Source organism: Carcharodon carcharias, chromosome 27, assembly GCF_017639515.1.
Source record: "Carcharodon carcharias isolate sCarCar2 chromosome 27, sCarCar2.pri, whole genome shotgun sequence".
NCBI classification, from domain to species: domain Eukaryota; kingdom Metazoa; phylum Chordata; class Chondrichthyes; order Lamniformes; family Lamnidae; genus Carcharodon; species Carcharodon carcharias.
In genome coordinates this window covers 14,009,106-14,019,910 of record NC_054493.1, presented here as the reverse complement: position 1 = coordinate 14,019,910, position 10,805 = coordinate 14,009,106, and the positions used below count along the sequence as shown (strand labels likewise).

Sequence of the window (10,805 nt, the reverse complement as noted above, 5' to 3'; positions counted from 1 at the left end):
GCCCTCAACACGCTTTCCAGGTGGCACAGTGATTTCCTTGTACTTGTTGCAATTTAGCATCGTGTTTTCACTACTCATGATGCCGTCTCTCCTACACTGAGGAGATTAAATCAGATTGGGTGACTGCTTTGTGGAACATCACCATTCAGTTTGCAAACGTGATACTGAGCTTCTGATCATTTACTATTTTAGTTCTCTGCCTCACTTCAGTTCCATACTCTCTGTCCTCAGCCTCCTGCACTGTTCCAATGACTCTCAAAGGAAACTCGAGGAACAGCTGCTCATCATTGATTAGACACTTTGCAACCTTCTGGACTCAACATTCATTTCAACAATTTCAGATCATAACCACCAATCCCATTTTTTCGGACAGTAGGTGCTTGTAATTGTTCTGCTGTTATCATTCATACCTCCTCTGGACCTGTCTTTTGTCTCTTCACTTGTCCCATTAGTTTATTTACTTTTCTCCTTATCACCCAGTGTTGCCTTGCATCATCCGCTTTGTCATTTAATCACTCCAGCCTTCTATCCTATCCTCTCTCCTTATTTCCCTGACTCCGTACATGCTGGAAAACAACTAAATCTCTAAATTCTTCCAGCTTGGATAAAAATTTAGCGACCTGAAACATTTACTCTGTTTCCCTCTCCGTAGACTCTCCATCTCTAGTTCTAATTTCCCAACAGAAAACGCTGCCAAGAATCAGCAAGTCAGGCTGAGTCTGTGGCCGCTGTCAGCGTTTGAAACGGTCACAATGCCCGGGTGATTGACGGCAGCTCCGGACCAATAGGAAGAGGGGACGGGACTAGAAGACCGTGAGGAACTAGCTGGTCCTCCAACCAATCGGAATGAAGGAAGGGTGCCACCTGATCATCCTTACAGCTGGCGCCCTGCGCGCTTGCGCAATGTCGTCGTGACTGAAGTCTGGGGCTTGCGGGAGGTGAAGGAGGAAGGATGGGGGGAAAAGGTGAGAAACAGCGTAACTGAGGAGAGGAATGGAGCTGGAGGGTGGACTGGATGCTTCATAAACACTAGGTGTCGGTCTCTGGACCCGAATGAGAAGCTGCCGGCCCCGCGTTTGCACCAAATCGAGCAAAGCTGCCGACCTCCTCCGGTCACAGGCCCAGATTAACAGCCGCCATCTTACTCGGGTCAATGTGCAGAGGGCGCATGCGCGGTCATCCTGTTTGTGTCAGCAGGAGGAGAGAATATTGTGAATGTCTATCCTGGACTGACAGGAATGGGCTTTGGAAACTCCTTTTACAGGAGGTTAGAAGGGGAGGATTTACACACAGCAAACTCAAACCTATAGAAATGTTTGTCTCTTCTCAATTTCTCTCCTGGATTGACAGTGATTCATTTTGTAAACCAAAACAAATACATCTGTTATGAAAGATTGAACAGGTTGGAGCTATCTTTTTCCTTTAGAAAAGGGAAGAGTTAGCAGTGAGCTGATAGAGATCTTTACAATGATCAATGGGTTGGACGTGGTAGATATGGAGAGAATGTTTCCACTTGAAATTTCTTGACTAAGGGAGTGGTTACAATGTGAAACTCAGGAAACCACTGAGATAATTTTGAAAGAAAACTAGATGAGTATCTGAGGGAAATGGGAATAGAAAGACAAGCTGAAAGAACGAGATGAGGTGCATGGAATGGGAGGAGAAGCATGTGGTCTATAAAAACCAGCAGAGTAGTTGGACAGAATGGCCTTTGTTTTTTCAATAATCTGAGTATTTCAATGTAAATTCCTTTTACAGGGTGTTCAGAGGGTTGGATTTGCAGATGGGAAATTCATACCAAACATCATGTCAAGATCTGATAGAGTCACTCGATTCATCAGAACCTGAATATCATCGGCCTTTGAATGTGGAAGGAGAAATATTTATTTGTTCTGACTGTAAGGAAAGATTTCAAACAATACTGTGACTGAATAGCACTGAGACATACACAAATGAGTGAGAGTATTCCAGTGCACTGATTGGAAAGAGTTTTAACCAGCAACACAGCCTAAAAAAAAAGTGCACCATTCACAGCGGGGAGGGACTGTACACATGTTCTGTGTGTGGATGAGTCGTCAACTGATTGTCAAACCTGGATAGAAACAAGGACACCCACACCATGGAGAAACCGTGGAAATGTGGGGACTGTGGGAAGGGATTCAATTACCCATCTGAGTTGGAAACACATCGACGTATTCACACTGGGGAGAGGCCGTTCACCTGCTTTGTGTGTGGGAAGGGATTCACTCAGTCATCCAGCCTCTACACACACCAGCATGTTCATACTGGTAAGAGGCCATTCACTTGCCTTGAATGTGGGAAGGGATTTAATGCATTATCAACCCTCCGGACTCACCAGCAAGTTCACTCTGACCAAAGACCATTCAAATGTTCTGACTGTGAGAAAAGCTTTAAAAGCAGAAAGGATCTACTGATACACCAACGCTCTCACACTGGGGAGAGACCATTCACCTGCGCATTGTGTGGGAAGAGATTCACTCAATCATCCCACCTCCTGACACACAAACTTGTTCATACAGATAAGAGACCTTTTAAATGTTCTGACTGTGAGAAGAGCTTTAAAAGTAAAAAGGATTTACAGAACCACCAACGCACTCTGTCTGGGGAGAGGCCATTCACCTGCTCCGTGTGTGGGAAGGGATTCACTTGTTCATCCCACCTTCTGAAACACCAATTTGTTCACACTGATCAGAGACCATTCCATTGTTCTCAGTGTGAGAAAAAATTTAAAAGCAAAAGGGATCTTCTGAAACATCAACACACACACACTGGGGAGAGGCCGTTCACCTGCTCTACCTGTGGGAAGGGATTCACTCGGTTAGCCCATCTGGTGAGACACCATCGAGTTCACACTGGGGAGAGGCCGTTCACCTGCCCTGAGTGTGGGCAGGAATTCATTGATTCATCTGACCTTCTGATACACCAGCGAGTTCACACTGGAGAGAGACCGTACACTTGCCCCTTGTGTGGGAACAGATTCACTCAGTCATCCCATCTCACTACACACCAACTTGTTCACACTGATCAGAGACCTTTTAAATGTTCTGACTGTGAGAAGAGCTTTAAAAGTAAAAGGAATCTGCTGACACACCAGCAAGTTCACACTGGGGAGAGACCGTTCACCTGCTCCATGTGTGGGAAGGGATTCGCTCAGTCAAAGAACCTGCTGAGACACCAGCAAGTTCACATGCGACTGCAGGGGATGGATTCTGCTGTTATTGCTGCTTTTAACCTCATCCAGGACTGAATCATGTCTGGACGCCTGTTTCATTGGGGTTCCACAGTCTTGTGGTTTATATCAATGATATAGACTTAAATGTAGGGGCAACGATTAAGAAATTTGCAGATGATACAAAAGCTGCTGGTTTTAACAATGTGGAAGGAAGCCATGGACTGCAGAATGACCTTAATGGACTGGTCAGATGGGCAGGAAAATGGCAAATGGAATTCGATCTGGAGCAGTGTGTGATAATGAATTTGGGAGGGCAACAAGACAAAAAATGGGTTAATGTTGAGAATTGTAGAGGAACAGAGGGACCTTGGGGTGCATATCCACAGATCCCTGAATGTGGATGGACAGGTAGATCAGGTGGTCAAGAAAGCATTTGGGACACTTTGTTGTCCGGGGCCTAGAATATAAAAGCAGGGAGATTATGTTAGAATCGTATGAAACACCAGTTAGAGTACTGAGTATAGGTTTGATCACTGCATTAAACAACTAAAAAATAAGACTAGATACATTAATTAGCATAAAACTGAAGTCAATTTGATTATTTATCTTATAATTACAGACAGTGTTTCATTCATCAAATCTAGGGGATAAAGATAAATCTAACTAACGAGGAATTTTAACAGTGAAGAAGTCTTAATTTTTCAGTAAAGTAAACTCTCAGGTGTTTAGATAATAAGAGTTCAGAAAAACTTTTCACTTAACTCCCTATAAAAATAAGGTGACTTCAGCACAATGGAAGAAACTGATTAGCGAGTAGCCGCTGAAACTTTATTTATTTTAATTGTAAGTTTATTTTTATTAAGTCAGCTAATAATTAGATAACTAGACATGGCACAGCATCTCAGTCCCATGGACTGCACATGCAGTTCCATTTGGGAAAACCAGGACACTTCTCATATCCTAGACAATCAGAACTTCAGGAAGTGTCATCAGCTGGAGCAGCAGGATGCAAAGAGGAATGATCAAAAGGTGTTTTAGTGACTGGAAAACTGTTTCCAGTTGGGTTCTGGATGGCTCAGGACAAAGTTTATGTTTTTTGTGGTATATATCAATGATTTAGCCATTAGCATAGGGAGCATGATTAAGACACTTCCAGCCTTGTTGTTGACAGTGAGGAAGAAAGCTGTAGATTGCAGGAAGATATCAATAGACTGATCAGGTGGGCAGATATGTAGCAAATGGAGATCAATCTGGAAAAGTGTGAGGTAATAAATACATTTGAGGAGGGCAAACACGGCAAAGGGAAAGAATATTATTGCTACGATAGTGAGAAGTGTAGAAGAACAGAGAGACATTGGTGTGCATGTCCACAGACCCCTGAATTTGACAATAGAGGCAGATAAGGTGATTAAAAAGGCAGACAGGATACTTTCCATTATTAACTGAGACACAGAATACAGGAACAGGGAACATTTCCAGCATTTTCTGTTGATGAAAGATCACAGACCTGGAACTCCTCTCTCCACAGATGCTGCCAGAGCTGCTGAGTATTTTCAGCATTTTCTGTTTTTATAACAAGATCAGGGAGGTTATACTAGAGCTGAATAAAACACTTGTTAGATCGCAGCTAGATAACTGAGTACAGTTCTGGTCACTGCATTACAGGAAGGATGCATTCACACCACAGAGGAGATTTACAAGGATGTTGACAGGACTGGAGAATTTTACCTGCGAGGAAAGATCAGTTAGACTGGGATTGTTTTCCTTGGAACAGACGAGGCTGAGGGGAGATTTAACAGGTGTATGAAATTATGAGGGGCCCTGATAGAGTAGCTAGGAAGGACCTATTTCTTGAAGGAAAGGTCAATAACCCAGGAGGTTTCCAATTAAAGTAATTTGCAGATAATTGGGAGGGTGAGGGATTCACTGAATCATCCCATCTGTGGAGACACCAGCCAGTTCACACTGGGGAGAGGATGTTCACCTGCTCTGTGTGTGGGAAGGGATTCACTCAGTTATCCACTCTGCTGAGATACCAGTGAGTGCCATCATCAAGAGTGGCTCGGTAGCACCTTTAGTGACCAAGCTGGCTGAATCCTAAAGAACAGAGCTGCTAGGCTGGGTCTGCAGCAGGTGCTGAGAGAACCAACAAGAGGGCAAAACATACTTGACCTCACCCTTATCAACCTGTCTGCTGCAGATGCATCTGTCCATGACAGTATCAGTTGGAGTGACCACTGCACAGTCATTGTGGAGGCACAGTCCGGCATTCGTATTGAGGACATCCTCTGTCATGTTGTGTGGCATTATCACTGCGCTAAATGGGATAGATTTCAAACAGATCTAGTAACTCAAAACTGGGCATCCACGAGGCACTGTGGGCCATCAGCAACAGCTGAAATGTACTGGAACACAATCTGTGACCTCATGGCCTGGCATATCCCCCACTCTACCATTACCATCAAGCCAGGGAATCAAACCTGGTTCAATGAAGAATACAGGAGGGCGTGCCAGGAGCAGCACCAGGCACACCTAAAAATGAGGTGTCAACCTGGTGAAACTGTAACACAGGATTACTTGTGTGCCAACAGCATAAGCAGCAAGTGATAGACAGAGCTAAGCGATACCACAGCCAACAGATCAGATCTAAGCTCTGCAGTCCTGCCACATCCAGTCATAAATGGTGGTGGACAGTTAAACAACTCACTGGAGGAGGAGGTTCCACAAATATCCCCACCCTCAATGATGGGGGAACCCAGCACATCAGTGCAAAATGTAAGGCTGAAAAATTTGCTTCAGCCAGATGTGCTGAGTGGATGATCCACCTTGGACTCCTTCAGAGGTCCCCAGCATCACAGATGCCAGTCTTCAGCCAATTTGATTCATTCCATGTGATATCAAGGAATGGCTGAAGGCACTGGATAGTGCAAAGGCTGTGGGCCCTGATAATATTCCAGCAATAGTACTGAAGACTTGTGCTCCAGAACTTGCGCACCCATAGCCAAGCTGCTCCAGTACAGCTACAACATTGGCATCTACCCGGCCGTGTGGAAAATTGCCCAGGTATGTCCTGTACACAAAAAACAGGACAAATCCAACCCAGCCAATTACCGCCCCATCAGTCTACCCTTGATCGTCAGTAAAGTAGTGGAAGGGGTCATCAACAATACTATCAGGTAGCACTTGCTTAGGAATAACCAGGTCACTGACGCCCAGTTTGGGTTCTGCCAGGGCCACTCAGCTCCTGACTTCATTACAGCCTTGGTTCAAACATGGACAAAACAGCTGAAACCCCCAAGGTGAGGTGAGAATGACTGCCCTTGGTATCAAGGCCGCATTTGCATGAATGTGGCATCAAGGAGCCCTAGAAAAATTGGAGTCAACAGGAATCGGGGAAAACTGCACTGGGTGGAGTCATGCCTAGCACAAAGGCAGATGGTTGTGGTTGTTGGAGGTCAGTCATCCCAACTCCAAGACATGACTGCACGAGCTCCTCAGAGTAGTGTCCTTGGCCCAACCATCTTAGCTGCTTCATCAATTACCTTCCATCATAAGGTCAGAAGTGGGAATTTTCATTGGTGATTGCATAATGTTCAGCACCATTCATGACTCCTCAGATTCGGAAGCAGACCATGTCCAAATGCAGCAAGACCTGGACAATATCCAGGCTAAGGTTGACAAGTGGCAAATAACATTTGCGCCACACAAGTATCAAGCAATGACCATCTCCAATAAGAGTGATTATAATCATCACCCCTTGATGTTAAATGGTATTACCATCACTGAATCCCCCATTATAAACATCCTGGGGGCTACCATTGACTGGAAATTGAACTGGACTGGTCATATAAATAATGTGGCTGTCACAGAATGTCAGAGGCTAGGAATCCAGTGATGAGTAACTCACCTCCTGACTCCCCAAAGCCTGTCCACTGTCTACAAGGCACAAGTCAGGAGTGCTATGGAATATTCACCACTTGCCTGGATGAGTGCAGCTCCCAGAACACCCAAGAAGCTTGACGCCGCCGAGGACAAAGCAGCCCCCTTGTTTGGCACAACATCCACAAACATTCACTCCCTCCACCACCAACGCATAGTAGCAGCAGTGTGTACCGTCCACAAGACGCACTGCAGGAATTCAGCAAGGGTCCTTTGACAGCACCTTTCAAACCCATTACCACTCCAATCTAGAAGGACAATGGCAGCAGATAGATGGGAACACCGCCATCTGGAAGTTTCCCTCCAATCCACTCACCATCCTGACTTGGAAGTATATCAGCCATTCCTTCTCTGTCACTGGGTCAAAATCCTGGAACTCCCTTCCTAACACCACATAGACTGCACCGGTTCAAGAAGGCAGCTCACCATCCCCTTCTCATGGGCAATTAGGGATGGGCAATAAATGCTGACCCAGCCAGTGAAGACCATACCCTGTGAATGAATAAAGAAAATGTCTTCTGTGAGGACAAAAAGGCCAAGTACAGTGATTGATGCTGTACCTTGATTTTTTTTGAGGGGGGGGGGGGGGGGTGTTGCTGTACAATGAAGATTATGTCTGTGGTGCTTCTCAATGGGGGAAAACCGCACTGTGACTCTGGAAGGAGCTCTTTGGCCACTAAGAGAAGGTGATTGAGGAGATTCCTTGCAATGATCTTCCCAGTGGCAGGCAGCAGAGAGTCTCTTCTGTAATTACCGCATTCGGACTTGTCTCCCTTCTTGAATATATTCACAACCAGAGTGCCCCAGAGATCCCCTGACATGCATCTTTCTTCCCAGATCAGGAATATGAGGTTGTGGAGCTATGCCAGGAGTGGAACACTGCCGTGTTTCAGAATTTCAGCAGAAATTCCATCTGCTCCAGAGGCCGTGTCATTTCTCAGCTGTTGAATGGTTTTTTCACTTTTGCTGTGGATCGTGGTAGCACCGAGACTGAGCCAGACAGAATATGGAGTTGAATAGTAGGACCCTAGGAATTACAGAGGATGAGAGGGACCTTGGTGTCAATGTCCATAGATCCTTGAAGGCAGCAGGACAGGTGTATAAGGTGGTTAAGAAGGCATGGGGGATACTTGCCTTTATTAGTCGAGGTATTGAATACAAGAGCAGGGAGGTTATGTTGGAGCTATATAAAATGTTAGTTAGGCCACAGCTGGAGTACTGTGTGCAGCTCTGGTCGCCACACAATAGGAAGGATGTGATTGCACTGGAGAGGGTGCAGAGGAGATTCACCAAGATGTTGCCTGAGCTGGAGCATTTCAGCTATGATAAGAAACTAGATAGGCTGAGTTGTTTTCCTTAGAGCAGAGAAGGCTGATTGAGGTGCACAAAATTATGAGATGGGTAGATAGGAAGAAAGCTTTCCCCTTAGTGGAGGGGCCAATAACCAGTGGGCATAGATTTAAGGTAAGGGGCAGGAGGTTTAGAGGGGATTTGAGGATTTTTTTCACCCAGAGGGTGTGGAGTATCTGAAACTCTGCCTGAGGGGGCGGTAGAGGTGGGAACCCTCACAACAATTAAGAAGTATTTAGATGACCACTTGAAAATCCATAGCATACAAGACTATGGGCCAAGTGCTGGAAAATGGGATTAGAGTAGATAGGGGCTTGATGGCTGGCATGGACATGATGGGCTGAAGGGCCTCTTTCTGTGCTGTAAAATACTATGACTCTATGAAGTATAAATTGTTGTTCCTTTTACATTTGGCACTCTTGCGAATTGTCCTGATGAATACAAGATGAAAAGCTTCGACACGTGTCTTTCTTCAGCAATATTTAAGTTCTGTACTGCCGAATGACTATTTGCATTTCAATTATATTCTTTGTCATTGTAACCTGTCTTAGCATTCTCTCCATCAAGCAAACCAGGAGGAAAGTAGATGCTGTGATTATCTCAGGATGTTGTTTTGTATTTTACACTATCTCCCACTGGGGATGATCACCCAGTGTGACAATAGAATGTTCAATGTTATTGTTTGCTGTTTCCTATGTCCCAAATGTTATTTAATGTTGATTTAAGGTTCAGAGAAAACAGTGGAATTGCATGAACAAAACCACTCATAGTCACTGGAGGATAATGTTTACTTGAGTTCCTCTAACGTTGTGGTCCTTACAGACACTGATACTTTATCCTCAGTATGATGCAGTCTGCTCTTGTCCACCTGATGGGACAGGAAGTATTTCTGTGTGAGTGTGTGAATGTGGTTCGCTGTGTACGAGTATGCGGTTGTGTGTTCATGGGTGTCTGTGAGTGTGTGTGCTGCTTCTCATTAGCTGTAACACATACCTTCCTCTGTCTGAGCAGACGATGTTGGTTCTCTGAGAATCTCATTGAGTGGTTTGAATGGTACCATTCAGAGATTCTTCATCCAGAGTGAAACCACAGGCTGACCGTGTGCTGTGTAAAACCTGACATCTACACATCCAGGCCCCACTTCTTCTGGAACAACACAAAGTATCTGCTGTTTTTAAGATCCCTTTCTTTCCTTCACTATTCTCCTCAGATTGTTCACAAATTCCTTGTGTACATCATCCTCCAACACATCTATGTTCTCCACTTTAATTACTTCCATCAGTCTTGCTAACAGATAGCCATGGAACTACTTTTATCACAAGAAGCAGTTCTGAAACCCTATCACTTGGATCCAGATCTTTCCACAACACACCAATTGATATCCCATCTGAGTTCCACATTTTAACATGATTGTCCAATCTAGAAAACATAGATAATTTAACTCCTTTAAAACTGATTCAGCACATCTGGTCCACACAAACTACAAGAGATTGTCTTTGAGATCAGTTATTCCTTTATAGTCTGTGCTGTTCTGAATGATGAAAGTATTAACCTTCTCCCTAAGATAAAAACAAAATACTGCAGATGCTGGAAATCTGAAATGAAACCAGAAAATGCTGGAAGAACTCAGCAGGTCTGGCATCATCTGTGGAGAGAGAAACGGAGCTAACATTTTGGGTCTGTATGACCCTTCTTCAGAGCTAAAGAGGAATAGAAATGTGATGGATCTTATACTGTTTAAGAAGGGGTGAAGCAGGTGGAGCAAAATACAAAGTCAGGATAGGTGGGAGCCAAGGAGAAGTTTGACAAAACATAAGACAGCAGGAGTGTTAATGGTAGTGTTTGAATTTTGGTAAATGACTTGTCAAACACCAGGAGGAAAATGGAAAACAATGAAGGTGAACATGGTGAAAGGGACAAACGGAAATCCGGTCAAAGAAAGAGCTGAACTTCATTAACCTTCTCCCTAACCTGCATGGATTTATGAAAGGGAATTAATGCTTGACAAATTACTGGAATTTTTCGAGGATGTAACTAGTAGAATTGATGAGGGCGAGCCAGTGGATGTGGTTTATTTGGACTTTCAGAAGGCTTAGGACAAAGTCCCACATAAGAGATTATTGTGTAAAATTGGGATTGGGGGTAGTGTATTGAGATGGATAGAAAACTGGTTGGCAGACAGGAAACAAAGAGTAGGAATAAATGAGTCTTTTTCCGATTGGCAGGCAATGACTAGTGGGGTACCACAGGGATCGGTCCTGGGACGCCAGTTATTCACAATATATATTAATGATTTAGATGAGGGAACTAAATGTAATATTTC

General features: G+C 44.4%; 1 protein-coding gene across 1 annotated transcript; it reads left to right on the top strand.

Moving 5' to 3' along the window:
* Positions 1-915: 915 nt before the first annotated feature.
* Positions 916-3,829, top strand: LOC121270402 (zinc finger protein 229-like). The gene is made up of 2 exons (XM_041175711.1): positions 916-965; positions 1,759-3,829. The coding sequence occupies exon 2, from the start codon at positions 2,120-2,122 to the stop codon at positions 3,266-3,268; it is 1,149 nt and encodes a 382-aa protein (XP_041031645.1). The 5' UTR covers positions 916-965; positions 1,759-2,119; the 3' UTR covers positions 3,269-3,829.
* The last annotated feature ends 6,976 nt before the right edge of the window (positions 3,830-10,805 follow it).